This window comes from Onychomys torridus, chromosome 21, assembly GCF_903995425.1.
Source record: "Onychomys torridus chromosome 21, mOncTor1.1, whole genome shotgun sequence".
Lineage (NCBI taxonomy): Eukaryota > Metazoa > Chordata > Mammalia > Rodentia > Cricetidae > Onychomys > Onychomys torridus.
The window spans coordinates 29,007,352-29,026,211 of NC_050463.1; the positions used below are offsets into that span (position 1 = coordinate 29,007,352).

General features: G+C 39.9%; 1 protein-coding gene across 11 annotated transcripts in view; it reads right to left on the bottom strand.

Annotated features, from left to right (window-relative positions):
* The window catches only part of Birc6 (baculoviral IAP repeat containing 6), a 185,646-nt gene that overhangs the window by 159,597 nt on the left and 7,189 nt on the right, over positions 1-18,860 (bottom strand). For all 11 annotated transcript variants that reach the window (XR_004943402.1, XR_004943403.1, XM_036171155.1 and 8 more), the window contains exons 2-3: positions 5,835-6,016; positions 4,143-4,280 (exon numbers count right to left, since the gene is read on the bottom strand). Coding sequence is in view for 9 of the 11 variants with exons in the window: in XM_036171155.1 (XP_036027048.1) it covers positions 4,143-4,280; positions 5,835-6,016 (320 nt within the window). In the remaining 2 variants the exon portion in view is untranslated. The remainder of the gene's footprint in view (positions 1-4,142; positions 4,281-5,834; positions 6,017-18,860) is intronic.

An 18,860-nucleotide genomic window follows, 5' to 3' on the forward strand; every position in this document is an offset into this window, starting at 1 on the left:
CCCCAACCCTTCCCCACAGTTTTAACCAAACTCTTACCCTGACCTGATCAATTAAAGAGCTATGTATCCCTAATGTCAATGATACCATCAGTTTATTGTTTACAGCAAGAATTTGCCATTAAGTAAAAACCTAAATCTTTGATTTAAAAATACCAAAGTACAGAGAAATAAGCCAAATCTCCATCTCTAGATGAATAGGTAAAACTATGGGAATGTGTGCACAATTGCATGCAGAAGAATATTACAAAGCTTTTTGAAAGATGGCAACTCCATCATTTGTGACAACATGGATAAAAGTACATTAAATTGCAAATTTAATTGCAACAGGCCTGGAACAAGAAGACAAATATAAATGATATCATTTACATGTAAAATGTATACTCTAACTCATCAAACCAAAGAGTAAAATGACAGTTACTAGAGCTGATACAAAAGTATGGGGGATTAAAAGAAAAAGATGCTTGGCAAAGAAAAGAGTATGGGGATGCTGGTCAAAGGGTACAAAGCAGAAGGAAGCATAGATGTGATGGACTAGCTGCTGATCACCTATTTGGCAACCTGTTGTTTGACTAACACTACATACAGTATGCTGGCCACGGACAACAACCTATTGTTGATTTTAAATATTCTCACCAGGAAGAAATAATAACTGTAAGGTGGTAGAGATATAACATTTCATTTTATTTAATCTCTCTTCAATGTATGCATATATCAAAATATCACACTGCATCTCATAAATATATACATTAATGTTTGTTTTGGTTTTTCTTTTTAAAAAAAACTCCAACTACGCTGAAAAAGACAACTTAGAACAAGATAGTAACAACTAAAGTTGGTGGAACATACCTGTTATTCCAGCACTTACAAGGTTGAGGCAGGAGGATTGCCCTGAGTTCCATGAGAGATATGAATTCCAGGCTAGCCTATGCTACACAATGAATCTGTCTCTCAAAATCCTCTTCCCCACAAAAGAAAATACAATACGATATAGTTCACCAAAATTAATAACTATTTCATCTTGAATGAACAATGTTAAGCACTAGGTGGGCACTCAAGCCTCCATTAATAAAGAATTTGGACAATTATTGTTACTTGTATATGTGATGATTTAATCCATCTTAGCACATGTATGTCTATGTTGTTTTCATCAAAACCCAGAAATAGCAACACCAAGCATGAGCTTTTTTGTCACCAATATTAAGTCCCAGCTCAACTCCACCAGAAATAATATCCAATAAATGCTAACCTACATCAGATGGCTCAATGGCCTGTGGCTCATAATCTAACATTTCTAACCTTTGGGAGCAAGGAAACTCATGTGAACACATCCACATGCGTATTCATAATTTTAAAAAATAGTAAAATAAAAATAAAAATAAAAAGGCAGGTGGAGGTGGCACACGCCTTTAATCCCAGCACCTGGAAGGCAGAGACAGGCAGATCTCTGTGAGATCGAGGCCAGCCTGGGCTACCAAGTGAGTTCCAGGGAAAGGCGCAAAGCTACACAGAGAAACCCTGTCTCAAAAAACAAAAACAGAACAAAACAAAAAAGTAAAATAATGCTGAGAGTGATGTGGCACACTCTTAAATTAATCCCAGCACTCAGAAGGCAGATCTTTGTCAATTTGTGGCCATCCTGGTCTACATAGAGAATTCTAGAAGAGCCAGGGCTACAAAGAGAGACCCTGTCAAGAAAAAAACAAAAAAGGAAAACAAATCTTTTGAAAACTATTAATATTATTTAATATTACTGCTAAACAAGCTACACTAGTGTAAAAACAAAGGCCCCAGATTACCTGAAAACCGTCCCCATTCATTTCAGTACATACTAGGCATGCTAGCATAATACTACTGAACCTCAGCTCAATGGCCGGGTGCTTGCTAGTGTGCACAAAGCCTTAGGTTCAATTCTCAGCACCACCAAATGGAGGAGATGACTCAACAGTGGAGGAACTAGCATGCATGAGAGTTTGGATCCCCAGAAGCCCATGTACATGCTGGGTGGGCCTGCCTCTGAGTTCAGTCTGGGGAGGCAGTCAGGAATCCCCAGAGCAAGCTCTGGCTTGCAATACTAATCATATAGGTGAGGTCTGGGTCTGTCTGAAACCCTGCTTCAATTTATAAAGTAGAAGGAAGAATGATGGAAAATGATTTCTAATAACAACCACAGACTTCCACATGGAGGTGCATACACACACCGACACACACACCACACACCGACACACACGCACACACGCATGCAGCACAAATGGGAAAAGAAAAAAACAGAATGAAAATCTCTTACCTAGTTTTTTTTTTTTTTTTTTTTCTTTTTTGAGCTGAGGATCGAACCCAGGACCTTGTGCTTGCTAGGCAAGCACTCTACCACTGAGCTAAGTCCCCAACCCTCTTACCTAGTTTTTAAACTAAACCTGTTAATAGATGAGAAGCCTACTCATTGAAGGGTCTTTAGCACCAAAAAAACAAAACAAACAAATGAACAACAAATCTGACTTTCACTTGGTAAAAGGTTCTACGATAAAATTCCAACTATATATACTGTACATCATAAAGTTTGCCCCCCAGAAGGACTTATGGGCATTCACTACAAGTGATACTCATGGGGTGGAGTGAGGCAATCTCTCAAGGACTTTACAAAAGCAGCAATGAACTATAAACATCCATGTGGTCACTAACATGAGGACTAGTGACTGTCATGTGTTCGATGGCTTTCTGGTACAAAGGTATCACTGAAAGGTGTAGGTCCACCCAATCCACACCATAGTAATTTCTCAGGTTCCTGGAGACATGGCACAAGCACAGGGAGAAATTCCATACACTAATGCTGGTCCCACGTGAGGACCATTAGAACAGGAAAGTCCTAAGAGATCCTGAACATGCCGCCATTCCTCTAAGAGTACTTAATCAAAACAATGCTTAGTCCTGAGGAAGTTTCTGAGAGTAACAACTAAATTAGAAACTGGAAAAGTAACAGGGGTAGTAATCTCAGCACTACTTAGCCACCTGTGTTGGCCTTTGTACAGTGTCAATAATCTTCAACAATGACTGTGGTTGTGCACGCCTTTAATCCCATCACTCTAGGGAGGTAGAGGCAGGAGGATCTCTGTGAGTTCGAGGCCAGCCTGGTCTACAGAGAAGCCCTGCCTCAAAACAAAGAAAAATAAAACAAGGAAGTCAAAGGGAAAAGTCTACAAACACTCTCAAGAGCAGTATGAACTACATGTAAACTATGTAAGGGCTCAGCAGAGGAAATGAAAAATGAGTCCTCTTTCTCCACAGCCTTTCCAACACTGCTTTACAGATCTATATGGAAGATGCCAGGCAGGAAATGGAAGCTATCAGGCAGGAAATGGAAGCTATGCACAGGCCCAACCACAGGGATTTCCTCACCAGGACTAACCAGGCCACCATCTATTTTTCAGGGGTGAGAGCCAGCTAGCCAGGTTGACTATGCTAGATCAATCAATTCAGCCAGACTGAGAAGCAATCTGTTTCACTGTAACAGATGCATATTGTACCTGTTCAGCTCACGATGCTTCTTCCATAATATATGGTATGGAGAACAACAGAACGTCTTCTGTACCACGCTGGTATTTTATACTCCACCTCTGACCAAGGAAAGCATTTCAAAGAAGAAAAAGTAAAGTTCCAGCAATGGGCTCTTGCCCATGACATTCACTGTCTTACCATGGTATCCTCTAGAAAGAGGTGGCCTAAAAAGGTAATCTACAATACAGCGTCACTAATAGCTAATTCTAACCACAGTACCACCCTGAAAGATCAGAAGTCTCCAGAAGACTCTAACACAGAAGGCTCATAACACAAACTAGACACCACAATGTATTCCAGCATGCAAACTCCTTGCTAGTCATTTCTTCTTCTCTACGCTTTAAGCTACACAGAAGAATATCCCACCAAGAACATAATAGTTCAACCGAACTGGCTTCTCAGACTGCTGCTTAGCAACTTTAAGCTTCTTCTGCTACTAAATGAACAGGCAAAGACCACAAAAGACACTGATATCTCAACTTTATCATGTAGGCATGTATCTCTCTATTAGAACATTTCTAGAGGAAGAGGACAGGAACAGCAACAGGACACAGCTTAGTCTATCACAGCCCCAAACACATTTGAATTCTTACCTTAGCAACTTTATGGTTTGCTGCGGTCTCGTGAGATGTATTTTTTAAGCCATCTTTGAGCTGTGTGATGAACAAATCATAACCCTCTGTACTAGAAACATCTACCTTCTCTACGCATGCTGATAAGAGCTGCTGTGCCTGATAATTTAAAAAAAAAAAAAAAATTAAACACAAACACAATAAAACAATCAGATTTTCCTTCACCTAATTCATGATCGTCTTAACTATACAAAGCTTAACCTTACAATTAATTTCATATAAACCTAGTTAATCATTTAGATGAGTAAAGGAATGCATTCAGTGTAGTAGCCAGAGAGTAATATAGCAATACATGAATTAAACAAAAATAAATAAATATGCTAAAACTATGAGCAAAAGAAACATCAAGTCAACTTTTAAACATAAGTACAAGTATAAAGTACTCACAATACACAGAGCCAGTCAACAAGTAGCATGAAAACCCTCAGCAATGCTATCCATAAAGTAAAAAATAAAGTCAGATGTGTTGCCTCAAACTGTAAACCCAGCACTCAAGAGGCACAGGCAACCAGGGCTACAAATGAGCCTCTGTCTCAAAACAAAAACTAGTATAGAGCAAAGTATGATGGCACGTGCATTTAAGAGGTGGAAGCAGATAGATCAGGAATTAAAAATCTTTTTTTGTTTTGTTTTGTTTTGTTTTTCAAGACAGAGTTTCCCTATGTAGCTTTGGAACTCCCTCTGTACACCAGGCTGGCCTCAAACTCAGAGATCTGCCTGCCTCTGCCTCCTGAGTGCTGGGACTTAAAGGCGTGCGCAACCACCACCCGGCCTAAAAGTCACTCTTTTTTTTTTTCTTTATAAAGATTTATTTTATTTATTATGTACACAGAAGAGGGCACCAGATCTCATTACAGATGGTTGTGAGCCACCATGTGGTTGCTGGGAATTGAACTCAGGACCTCTGGAAGAGCAGCCGGTGCTCTTAACCTCTGAGTCATCTCTCTAGGCCCCAAAGTCATTCTTGACTAGAGTAAGCTGGAAGTCAGCCTGGGCTACACATGAGACGCTGTCTCCAAAATTTCTAGTCTCTTTCTCTAGCTTGGTATGCCATGTAACTAAACTGTGCCCAACAAAGTGACTATGAAAAGCGTTTGGAGGGGATGGAAAGGGGAAGAACAGCAGAAGAGAGAGGAAAAGGTGGGGAGAGAAGGGTACTTCGGAGAGGAAGAGACAGCCAGAGTGAACACAGGTGAAAGAGAAAGGAGGAGAGAGAGAGTGTGAGGATGAAGAAAAGCTGTGGGTGGCTGGTCTCCTATGACTTGGAAAGGACGGACCGGGAGGACTGTCTACAATTCACGGCTAAGTGTTGAGGCTGGCAGAGTGGGCCCACGTCCAGCCCTGGGCTGTTACTACCCATAAGTCATCTTGTTTATTAATTCACTGTATTTTGGAGTCTTTGTTACAGTTGCTTATCCTGTGCTAAGGAAAAGTTCTGAAGCACTCTTTCAACAAACACCAATTAATTATGCAGAGAAAGGTAAGTATTTAAAAGTGTGGTTCATGATTCAATCTTTGTTTTTATGGGACTATACAATGTCCTTTAAGCACAACTTATGAACAATGCCCTAAAGGACAGCTTAATTTCACTTAACACCCAAAGGTCAGAGGTTACCTTGTACAGAGACACACAGTGTAATTGTATCTACTTACCTCTGTGACAGGAAGTTCAAGCTGAACCACATCATCCTGCTTTGAAACTGGAGTTTGCAGAGCAGTGTCTAACAACAAGATTCCATTAAGGTCCTTCCTACAACCTACTGCGTAATCATCCACAAATATAACTTTATCCACAGCAGAAATATACTGACATTTCACCTGTCCACCCGGTTTAGCTGTTAAAAGAACAAAAATTCAACAATTAAGATTTTAAGACCAACAGCCTACTAAAAATATATGTTCGATCCTCAGCTCTGAAATAATGTGTGTGTGTGTGTGTGTGTGTGTGTGTGTGTGTGTGTGTGTGTTTACATATCAACTAAATGTGATGCACAATTCTGAGTGAGACGCTGAACTGGAAAGAAGTCTATTAAGACCATGATTAATAGCCAGGGCCTTTAATCCCAGCGCTTAGGAGGCAGAGCCAGGCGGATCTCTGTGAGTTTGAGGCCAGCCTGGTCTACAGAGCGAGATCCAGGAGAGACACCAAAACTACAGAGAAACCGTGTGCAGGGGAATGATTAGAGCAGACCAGAGTATGAACTATAAAGCCAGTCTCGACAGAAAACTGATTAAAACTTGGCAGCTACATAGCTGTTCTAAGAGACTGCCATACAGGGAGGCATGGCAGCAATCCCAGCATACAGGAGACCAAAGGAGAAGCAAAAGTTAAGGCAGCATATTCTACAAGACTGCAACGAGACACCACACCAAAGGGGAGGGAGGGGAGGGAGGGAGGGGACCTATGTACATCTACATGAAACAAGGAGTAAATGTGTTAAATGCCTTAATGTGACAGAACTGCGGAAAGGAGCTTTAGGAGAGTTATTTCCACCATACTATTCCTACTCTTTTCCCCTGAGGGAACGGGGTGGAGACAATGATCTGCATGCAGAAATTCAACCAGGTTCCCAGAATCATTTGTTATAGACACTATTCTTAACTCCAACCAATGGATTTGACCCCTTGTCAAAATCATAAACCATTATGTGCAAGGATATACCTCTCAGCTCTTTATCTATCCAATTATGTTCTTTGTCCGTCTTTACATCAGCACCACATTGTTTTATTTGCAGTTCTAAGGACCCAATCCAGCACTTGTGCATACATACTAGTCAAGCCCTGTACTACTGAGCCATGCCTCCTTCCTCAGTACCACACTGTTTTAATTACTGTAGCTTTGCAGTTTAGTCTTGTGATCATGAAGTATAAACCTACCAATCCCCTTCCCCCAAGGACTGGCTGAGCTTTTGTCTTTTTCAAGATTGCTTTGAATATTCAAGGTCCCTTGACATCCCATATGAATTTTACGCTAGATTTCTTTTTCTATTTCTAATAGAAAGTCATTACAATTTTGATAACAATTGCAATGAATATACAGATCACTGTGGAAGATGCTAAAATATGGATATTAAACATCCTCCAAAGATCCACTGAGTATAGACTTAGCTTCCACTGAAGGGAAATTGAGAGGTGGAGGTACCTTATGATTGTGGCAATGGAATCCTCATCAGGCCCTTGATGGAGACTGTGGAACCTTTTCTCTCTTTCCCCCTCAACCAGGAAAACATTCCTGTTCCATCAGGCAAAAACATTAAAACCTCTAAAACTAGCTAGGCAGTGGCAGCTCATGTCTTTTAATCCCAGCACGTGGGAGAGAGACAGAGGCAGGCAGATCTCTGTGAGTTCGAGGCCAGCCTGGCCTACGAAGGGAGTTCCAGGGCAGCCAGGGCTATCACAAAGAAAAACCCTGTCTAGAAGAAAAAAATAAAAATGGAAAAAAAGTTAATTATGCACTTATTTAAAATACCGCTACTTTACACTTGAAACAGAAAGGCTATGTTCACATTATAACTTGTATTCAGATGTTTATGATAGCTCTACTCATAAACACCAAACAATGAAAACAGCCAAATATGAGCCAGTCTATAGAGAGTTCCAGGACAGCTAGAGCTTAACCAGAGAAACCCTATCTCAAAAAACAAAACAGGAAATAACCAAATATGCTTCAAAGTGGCTGGCTTAAATAAATAGTATATATCAATGAAGTATTATTCAAAAATAAAATCCTACAAGTGATATACACAACAACTTTAATGAATCCCAAAAGTATGCTAATATAAGAATCCAACATCAAGAAGTTTACATAGTGGACCAACATATAGTGCAATGGTGGAGTGCTTGCCTACACTATATGCCCAGGCCCTCCCCGGCTTCAATCCTCAGCACCACCAAAAAAAAAAAAAAAAAGGACTATACAATTCCTATTCTATGATACTACAAAAAAAAAAAAAAAAAAAAAAAAAACTGGTTGGGGATTTTTGCTCAGTGGTAGAGTGCTTGCCTAGCAAGCGCAAGGCCCTGGGTTCATCCTCAGCTCCACAAAAACTATATAATACTTAATGTCAATATGTAACCCAGGCTAACCTCACTCAAACTCACAGCAATCCTCCCAGCTGAGAAGGTGGTCCAAGCATAATCACTACTGAAAATGTTCCGCAGACAGTATTTACTCTAAGACAGTACTGCTTCCTGCAAACCAACACAGGTCTTTTGTTATGCTCGCTCTGTCACGGTTAGAGCTCTCAACACCTCAGAACACAGTTTTTATTTTCCCCTCAGGACACTGTTCGGATTAAAGCGCAATGTGAGGATTAACATCTGTATCTGAGACAGCATTTCGGAAAGAACAGAATGATGATAGGGGACAAGAGCAGCAGAGCTATCTAGGGAACTTTCTCTCGGCCATCTGCTGCGGGAGCACACTGAAACAGCTAGCTGAAGTCTGACTTGGGCTGCCTTAAATGAAGGGCTACATGAAGAATGATACAGGGTCTATGTGGCATTCTGGGGGATGCGTGTTATCTGTACTGAGTCCCAAACAGTGCTTCAGACATGAGCTGCAAATAGAAATCCACATGTGCACACTCCAAATAGAATTGTGCTGATTTGCAGCTGAATTACTTCTCATGCTGGCTACTTTGTGGCAGGTTATTTACAGCTGGTTATGAATTCTTTGAACATCAGGATACAGAAGTCAGTCCTCACCTTTTGCTTTAGCCACGTAACAAAGCAACCTAACACCTTACTCCATACCTACTTAAATGTTCTTTGAGATATTATCACCACCTGGCATAGCAATCCCCCCGACCACACACCCCGCAGCCCTCGGCATACCATACAGCACCACCCCCTCTGTCCATGTGTCTAAGAAAGCTCTTCCCACTAAACCATTAGCTGTAGGAAAAGTAAGTACTGTAATGACTATATCCCCAAGACGTCAAATACAATGTCTTTAAGAAGTGAACTATTCTGCAGACTAATTTCCAAAGAGGTGAAGTTCATTTCTAATAGACATTAGCCCACATTTGCTATGTTCCCTTATCTTTCCTTCCTTCCTTTCTTCCTCCAGTTCCCAGTATAAGGTCATTCTCTTCAGTAATAGTGACATTTTGATTCAGAGAAAAAGAAAATGAAACAAAAAACTATCAGAAGACTTAGTAATTCAAAACTTAGTAATTCAAATCCAGACAAATAAAGACCCTCCCCCCAAAAAAAGCATGCAAGCCAGGAAGGGTGGTGTACACATGTAATTCCAGCACTTGAGAGGCTGAGGTGGGAGGAACATAAATTTGAAACCAGTCTGGGCTACACAGCAAGACCCTACATAAACAAATAAACATTTGGATTGTGAGTATAACTAATTGGTAAGGGATGAAACTAAATAGCAGAGCGCTTGCCTAACATTCACCAGGCCCCAGGCTCAACCACAAAAGTAAGTAACAAAAGTTAAGTGAGAAAAACTTAACCTTTGCCAAACAGCCTGCTGCTTATAGACATATTTCATATACAATCATTATATATAATTTTTAATATAGGGCATATTTTACTAACAAAAACTTGGGAAGTTTCTCCTAAAAGAAAAAAGAAATGTTGAAAAATAAATTAAATTCAAATAAAAAGTTGGGTATAGCTCAGTTGATAGTTTATCTAACATGCAAAAAGCTCCAGGTTCAACTGACAGCACCCATGAGCAGGATATAGTGGCAACCACAAGAAACCTCAGCACTGAGGAGGTGGAGGCAGGAGGATCAAAAGCGAGGACAACCTGGACTACGTAAGACCCTGCCTCAAGCAAAAACTGTCAGTTACCTAAACATACCAAGTAAATTTGCTCACTTAAGCTCATACGCTCAAAGATGAACTCTAAAAATAGATTAAAAAGAAATCTAGCCGGGCAGCGGTGGTGCACACCTTTAGTCCCAGCACTACAGAAGCAGAACCAGACGGATCTCTGTGAGTTTGAGGCCAGCCTGGTGTACAGAGCGAGATCCAGGACAGGCACCAAAACTACTCAAAGAGAGAGAGAGAGAGAGAGAGAGAGAGAGAGAGAGAGAGAGAGAAACACATCCGTGCAGTGGTAGCACACACCTTTAATCCCAGGGAAGCAGAGGCAAGGAGTCTCTGTGAATTGGAGGCCAGCCTGGTCTACAGAGCAAGTTCCAGGACATAAGTTCCAGGACAGCCAGGACTGTTACAAAAAACAAAAACTTAACAATATAGATAGATAGATGGATGGATAGATGGATGGATGGAAAGATAGAACCATCACAGGTAGTGCTACACTCTAATCCTAGCACTCTGAAGACAGAGACGGGTGAATCTTTGTGTGTTTGAAGCTAGCCTAGCCTACATAGAATTCCAGGACAGCCAAAGCTATGTAGAAAGACCCTGCCCCCTTCCCCCAAAAAAGAAATAAACAGAAAATGAGAATGAAAACTACAGGGCATTTCCCTTATGTGTGAGACCTGGTTTCAATCCTTAGCATCACAGAAATCCATTCATATCTACCACCATGCCCCCAACACCTCCCTCACCCATCCACACCCCCCCCCGCCCCACCCCACCCTGTCTGCCTGTGCATACACTGTGGATACCACAACCTAGGCTCTCACTCCCCCTTCTTCAGGCTTTGCACATACTCAACACCACACTGCTTGGTACAAGTGCCATGCACTTCATTTCTTGCTGCAGTCAGTGCAGCTCTTGCTCATTCTGTTCTTACTACACCTCCCTAACTCCTGAGGCATTACCTTTTCCAGTCAAACAAAGTACACCAAGATTGGGAAGGAGGTTGCAAATTCACCTTATCAACCTCATTTGCAGATAAACATTTGTTGAACTGAACTGCATCATTTTTAACACCAATACAAATAATAGTGCTTACCGAGTATGAACAGCAGGCCAAGAAATGCCATAAACATACCAAGAATTTAATCTTTCCAATAAGCCAAATGAGTTATGTATTACTTATGCAGCACTTAGAGGGTAAACATGCTGCCTAAAGTTAAAGCCAGCACACAAAAAAGCAACACCATAGCCAAAATCCCTAACTACCAGACTGGGCTTCCAGTAAAAACCAATGCCATCCAATCTTCATACTCCATTCTTGAATCAATTTCTTTCTTTCCTTCTATCTTTTCCTTGTGTTTTTTGGTACCCTGAAGACAGACCCAGGGTACCTCATGCATGTTTAAAAAAGCTCTCTACATTTCTAGCCCTTTCTACCTTGAATGTCCCCTAGAACATTGCACTGAAACCAGGGCCTCATATGTGCTAAGCAAGTATACTCATTCTACCACTGAACTACATCAACGCCTTTTGAAACATTTGTAACCTTCTGTGTATCCGCACTTTTCTTCCACGTGTGTCTGCACCACCACCCTTAGCACTTTCTTAAAGGGGTCTCTCTGAGTTGCCTAGGCAGGACTTGAACTCAAAATTACTACTGCTCAGCCTTCCAATTAACAAAGATTCCCTCCATCCTTGGTTTTTTGAGAGCAGGCAGCCTAAGCTAGCTTCAAACTCACTATATAACTGAGATGGACCTAGAGCTACCACTGACCCTCCAGCTTCTTCTAACTTTCAGGCTATAAGCACGCATTAACATACCCAGCCCTACCTTGAATTTCTAAGTGCCTTCTGGACTTCAAATCACCTTAAAAACAACACAACTGAAATAGCTTTTTCAGGTTTTCTCACAGTTTTTTTTTTTTTCAAAAAAGCTATCCATAATTATGTTTAATTTAATAAATACTGTTCCTCTAGCAATTAAAAAAAAAAAAAAAAAGCAAGAACCTAAAGGTAACATCTACCTTGTCTATTTCTCTTATTCCTCACAATTCATCAAATTAAATTTGATACCTTCAAACTAACCTAACACTAGCAGGGGTTGGTGGCACCAGAGAAGCAGGCAGATATATGAGTTTGAGGCCATCCTTGTCACACAGTGAGTTGCAGACCAGTCAGGACTACATAGTGAGACCCTATCTCAAAATTACTAATTTACATGGAGCTCATACATCATTTTTCATACCTTCAAAAACTTCTAAACTCAACTTTAATCACATATCCATATTTTAGCATCTTCCACAGTGATCTGTATATTCATTGCAATTGTTATCAAAATTGTAATGACTTTCTATTAGAAATAGAAAAAGAAATCTAGCGTAAAATTCATATGGGATGTCAAGGGACCTTGAATATTCAAAGCAATCTTGAAAAAGACAAAAGCTCAGCCAGTCCTTGGGAGAAGGGGATTGGTAGGTTTATACTTCATGATCACAAGACTAAACTGCAAAGCTACAGTAATTAAAACAGTGTGGTACTGAGGAAGGAGGCATGGCTCAGTAGTACAGGGCTTGACTAGTATGTATGCACAAGTGCTGGATTGGGTCCTTAGAACTGCAAATAAAACAATGTGGTGCTGATGTAAAGACGGACAAAGAACATAATTGGATAGATAAAGAGCTGAGAGGTATATCCTTGCACATAATGGTTTATAATTTTGACAAGGGGTCAAATCCATTGGTTGGAGTTAAGAATAGTGTCTATAACAAATGATTCTGGGAAACAACTGCTCCCCTCTTAAGATCAAGTCCAAACTTTTTTATCCTTGCTGGGAACAGAATACATGCTAGGTAAGTGCTGTACCACTGAGCAAAAAAACAGCTCAATCCAAACTTTAAAAAAAAATACAATCTATGTAGCCCTGGCTATCTTAAAACTCACTATGTAGGGCTGGAGAGATGGCTCAGAGGTTAAGAGCACTGACTACTCTTCCAGAGGTCCTGAGTTCAATTCCCAACAACCACATGGTGGTTCACAACCATCTGCAATGAGATCTGGTGCCCTCTTCTGGCCTGTAGGGACACATGCAGGCAGAATACTGTGTACATAACATAATAAATAAATAAATCTTAAAAAATAAAAAATCATCTTTCCACTGTTTCTGTCAAAACTAACTACAACAGGGCTGGCCTCTGGCTCTGTTGTTAAGAGTACCTGCCTAGCATTCACCAAGTCCTAGGTTTGATCCCCGCACTACATACAACTATGAGGGATGGAAAAACAAAAACAACTAACTGGAGTGATACACACCTATAAACCCCCAAGGATCAGAAGTTTAAGGTCATTCTTAGCTACCCAGTGAATTTGAGGCCAGCATGGGCTACAAAGAAACCTTAACTCAAATAATAATAATAATAATAATTATTATTATTATTATTATTATTATTATTATTACTATTATTATTATTATGGTAAACAATAAAAAACTACTATGCCTCCTATATAGTATATGGGGTTCTTTGGGTTTTGTTTTGCTTTAGTTCTTGTGGTAATCTGTTGCTATCTGAAAGGTTATGGCAGAGGCAGGTAAATATCTGTGAGCTTGAGGCCAGCCTGGTCTACATAGTTCTAGGACAGCCAGAGCTACATAATAAAACCCTGTATCAAAAAGGGGGGGTAATAACTGTAATATGTTTTTGCCATAGGTTTCCATTAAAACGATCTCTCTCCAGTTTTCCACCACAGAAATATAGCTGGGTACACTGAATTCAAGTAAGAACAATTTGCCTTTGTTGTTATTCTTTGAGATAAGACTCATTGTATATCTTAAGCAGGCCTCCAACTCAAAAATCCTTCTGACTCAGCCTCCTGAGTGCTGGGATTACAGGTGTGTGCTGCTACACCTAGGTAAAGCAGTATCTGCATCATTGAGAGTTACAAACTACCAAGTAATAGATTCTGCATTTCAACTGTTCAAAGTGGAATAAAGAGCTTATATATTAGTATATATTCAGGTGTTTCTGAATAGTGCTAAGGATGGGGAGTATTGATTAAATAGCTAAGGTAACCTTTGTCCTTGAATGCATGTGCTCCGGGCTAGCCTGGGCTACACACACACACACACACACACACACACACACACACACACAGCACCCGAACAACAGTAGCAAATAACTAATACTTAACTGTTGGGCTCCAGAGTCTGAGTTCTTATAATGTCATCATTAATAAATCTAAAACTACTAAAAGATTAGTATAAATTTTCAGCTAGAACAGCCCATCTTTAAGGATTCAAGAGCTACGAAAACAACTTGAGGCAAATTAAAAATTTGAATAACTATATAGAATCTTAAAAAAAAAAAAAGGAAGAGGATGAGGATGAGGAGAAAATGACGAAAACAAAGACAACGCAGAAATGAATGCTAGTATCAGCACTCAAAAACAAAGGGGTGGGGTTGGGGATTTAGCTCAGTGGTAGAGCACTTGCCTAGCAACCACAAGGCCCTGGGTTCGGTCCTCATCAACAGAAAGGGGGAAAAAAAAAAAAAGGACACCAAATTCAGGACCAGATTGGTATACCAAGAGTTCTGGAACAGCCAGGGCTACACAGAGACTTTGCCTCAATATAAAGAGGAAAAAAAAGTAAAAGAGAAAAAGACCTTAAAATTTGCTATAATTAACTACAGGTAAGTGTTTTGCTTACAGAAAGGAAAAAACAGAAAGCATCTGACATAAACTAGGTCATCATTTAATATCAGCAAAGTCTATCAAGTGAAACAGTTCAAGTACATGCTTCTAATCCAAAAGAAGATTGTGGTGATGACGTTGTGTAAGGATCCAGGTGCTCACAATGAGGAGTAAGCATGCTAAGTGTCCTCTTCTTCCCCGGAGCCAGTGCACAGAGCCCACTGGGATAGCTGAAAATGGGGATTAAAACAGTCTACAAAGGAGTTATCTGAGGTGCAGGAAATGCCTACAGGTAATATTCACTTAGCTTTTCTTGAAATTTTAGCTGTTTTGGAAAATTTGCTAATTAAATTAGTTTTCTGGACACAAAAATAAATAAATGTACCCAAAAGATACTTAACTATCTTCTAAGGGCTACTGAAGTCCCAATTCATGTTTATTATCTCTTGAAGAATAACTGGATGTAGGAAGGCTGCATGTACCAAGTTAGTCAGAAGAACTGGTCTGAATCATTTAAATTTTCCATCACTGGAAAAATTTTTATTTTATTCAAAACAGATTTCCTGGGGACTACATAGGCTCCAAAACTTCGTCAAAGAAGCAGCTCTGGGCTATAAATTTATTTAATCAAGAATTTGTTATTAAGGCTATAAATAAAGCTCAGTGGATAGAGCATGCAGGAATCCTCAACAGCACAAAAACAGTGTGGTAACCCAAGCCTATAATCCTAGCACTCAGGAGGCAGATGTAGAAGAATGAGAAGTTCAAAGTCATCCTCAGCTACATATTGCACAAAGGCAATCAGGGATACTTGAAACCCTAGTTTTTCTTTCTTTTTTTTTTTTTTTTTCTAAGAAGTGTTTTTGTTTTTGGAGACAGGGTTTCTCTGTGTAGCTCTGTGCCTTTCCTGGAACTCACTTGGTAGCTAGGTTGGCCTCGAACTCACAGAGATCTGCCTGGCTCTACCTCCCGAGTGCTGGGATTAAAGGCGTGCGCCACCACCGCCCGGCTAGTTTTTCAAAAGTAAAAGCAAAATACAGTCAGACATGCATGCATAAATAGATCATAATCTGAAGCAGTGGTTTTCAACCTATGGATCAAATGACCCTTTCATGGTGGCTGTCTATCACATATTCTGCAAATCAAACATTTACATTATGATATATAACAGTAGCAAAATGACAGTTATGAAGTAGCAATGAAAATAATCTTTTGGGCTGGGCACTTGGAAGGCAGAGACAGGCAGATCTCTGTGAGTTCGAGGCCAGCCTGGGCTACCAAGTAAGTTTCAGGAAAAGGTGCAAAGCTACACAGAGAAACCCTGTCTCAAAAAAAAAAAAAAAAATCTTTTGGTTGGGTGTTATAGCCAGGTGGGAAATCCAAGAGAGAGACAGGAAGATAAAAAGGCACAGGAGGAGACACCATCCTGCTTCTGTCCAGCCATGGCACATGTGGTGACATATAGGTTAATAGAAATGGGCTGAGTTTAGTTATAAGAACTAGCTAGCAAGAAGCTTGAGTCATAGGCCATGGCCATACAGTTTGTAATTAATGTAAGCCTCTGTGTGATTACTTTCTAAGTGGCTGCAAGACTGCAGTAGAGATTTGTCCGGACCGGCAGAAATGGAGGAACTTCCAGCTGCAAGGGACTGTATTCAAGGGTCAAAGCATTAGGAAGGCTGAGAACCACTGCTTTAGAGTAAACCAATCAATCAAAACTAATCAGGAGTAGAAGTACGATATACATGTATGAAAATGTCAAAAGAAATCCAATTTGTACAATGAATATATGCAAATAAAGAAAAAACAATAATCTGGCTGACAAGATGTCTCAACAGGTAAGAGAACATACCAACACACCTGAGGGTCTAAATTCAATCCCTAGAACCCACACAACAGTACAGGACCAACTCCTACAAATTGTCCTCCAAATGCCACATGTACTGGTATGAATGCGCTCTCGATCGCGCTCTCTCTCTCTCTCTCTCTCTCTCTCTCTCTCTCTCTCACACACACACACACACACACACACAAATAAATGTACAAAAAAATTAATGCTAATAATCAAGAGCAGGGCTTGGTATGTAGATCAGTGGTAGAGCACTTGCCTAGTATGCACAAAAGCAAAACAAAAGTTGTATAAGGGGGGAAAACTGCACCCAATCTAAACTACTAAAGCTGGAGTAGAGTACAAGAGCACAAAGATCTTTTGGTTTGGTTTGGTTTTTATTTTTGCATTTTTTTTTTGAGACACAGTTTCTCTGGGTAGTCCTAGCTGTCCTGGAACTCACTCTGTAGACCAGGCTGGCCTCAAACTCACAGGTCTACCTGCCTCTGCCTCCCAAGTGATGGGATTAAAGATGTGTGCCATCATCACCCAACTCAAAGATCTTTTATTTACAAACACTATCCAATTTTCTTTTTTTCTTTCTTTTTCTTTTTTAATCAGGGTCTTTCTCTACATAGCCCTGGCTTTCCGGAGTTCACTATATAAACCAGGTTGGCCTGAAACTCATAGATACCCCTGCCTCTGCCTCCTAAGCACTACAAATGTGCCACCATGCCCAGCTAGCACAGTTTTCTCAAAATTCTGTCTACCTGATAAATAGAAAAAGATTCTCAAGGCCAGGCACTGACTGGGTAAAGCAGAGGCAGACTGATCTCTTGAGTTAACACCAGTCAGAGCTCATGAGACATTTTTCTCAAATACCAAAAGGTTCTCAGAATGTTTAGCTGCTAGTACTGTGTAGTCCTTCTTTTCACTGTGACACAGATCTAGAACCCACTCTGGAAATTTAAGAAATCAGACTTCTTTCTATACACTACCATTACTACTGATTAATATCCACACATGTATATCATGATTTACTTATCAATATACACTATATGAACAATGTGTATACATACAGAAGTTATACAACAGCCTTAACCTTGTTCTGATATTTAGCCTCACCAATATACTTAAAAAATATTTATCCAGGGGTGGGAAAGATATCTCAGCACTTAAGACCAAGAGATCTGGATTCAGTTCCCAGCATCAACAATGGTAGCTCACAACCATCTGTAACTCTGGTTCCAGTGATTCCAACACCCTCTTATGACCTATTCAGGGACTGCACACACATGGTGCAAAACACTCATATACATAAAATAAAAATAAATCTTTCCCCAAAAATGTATTTATTCAGGGCTGGAAATAAAAGTTCACTGGTAGAACATTTGCCTACATGTGCAAGGGACCAAGATTTAATGCCCAGTAGTAGGTGAAGGGTAGAGAAAAAATTAGAATGATATTTATCAAAATGTAGATCATAAGGTTACCACATTCATATTTCCATCTACATTTGAATAACATCTATTTTCAAGGCCAAAACATTAAGCTAGTGAACATTTTTTTTTTTAAATATCAAGAGAAACATGACAATACTAACAACTCAAGAGACACAAGAAAATTGGCATTCATTCACTCAGGACCTAATATATGTTTGAGGCATTTAGGGTCTGACCACTTGATCATCACTACCATCTTATTAAATGACAAGGCTAAGAATCAGGATGTTCAAGTGAAACCCAGGGCTACCTGACAAAGCAGTCTCCGAGCATCCTCAAGAGCTTATAAAAATAAACAAACACAAACTATACACTGTATGGAAGACAAAACCTAGATGAACTGTGCAAAATAGTACAAAGTAGTAAATCAGGAAAATAGTTCAAATTTGCAGGTAAGTTTAGAAGATTTAAGGAGTATGAAAAGAAATAAAGTGATTTACAAAAATTGCAAATAAAAGTGGGGAGTGCTTTTTTGTGGTGTCTGGTGTTTAAGACTCATTGTTAAGTAGATGATTCTAAGCACTATATAGGCAGAGAGCTTAAGTCCTCACAATTAAAACCATTATTAACACCATCTTGCAAATGAAGGAAATAATAAGTTAATTTAGTCAAAGTTACAAAGTCACTAAGCTAAAAAATAATAATAAAAATAAAATAAGTCAGCCGGTGGTGGCGCATGCCTTTAATCCCAGCACTCAGGAGGCAGAGCCAGGCGGATCTCAGTGAGTTCAAGGCCAGCCTGGGCTACCAAGTGAGTTCCAGGAAAAGGCACAAAGCTACACAGAGAAACCATGTCTCGAAAAACCAAAAACTAAAATAAAATACAAAACAATACAATAAGGTCTTAAAATACGGACTTTAACCAAAGCTACT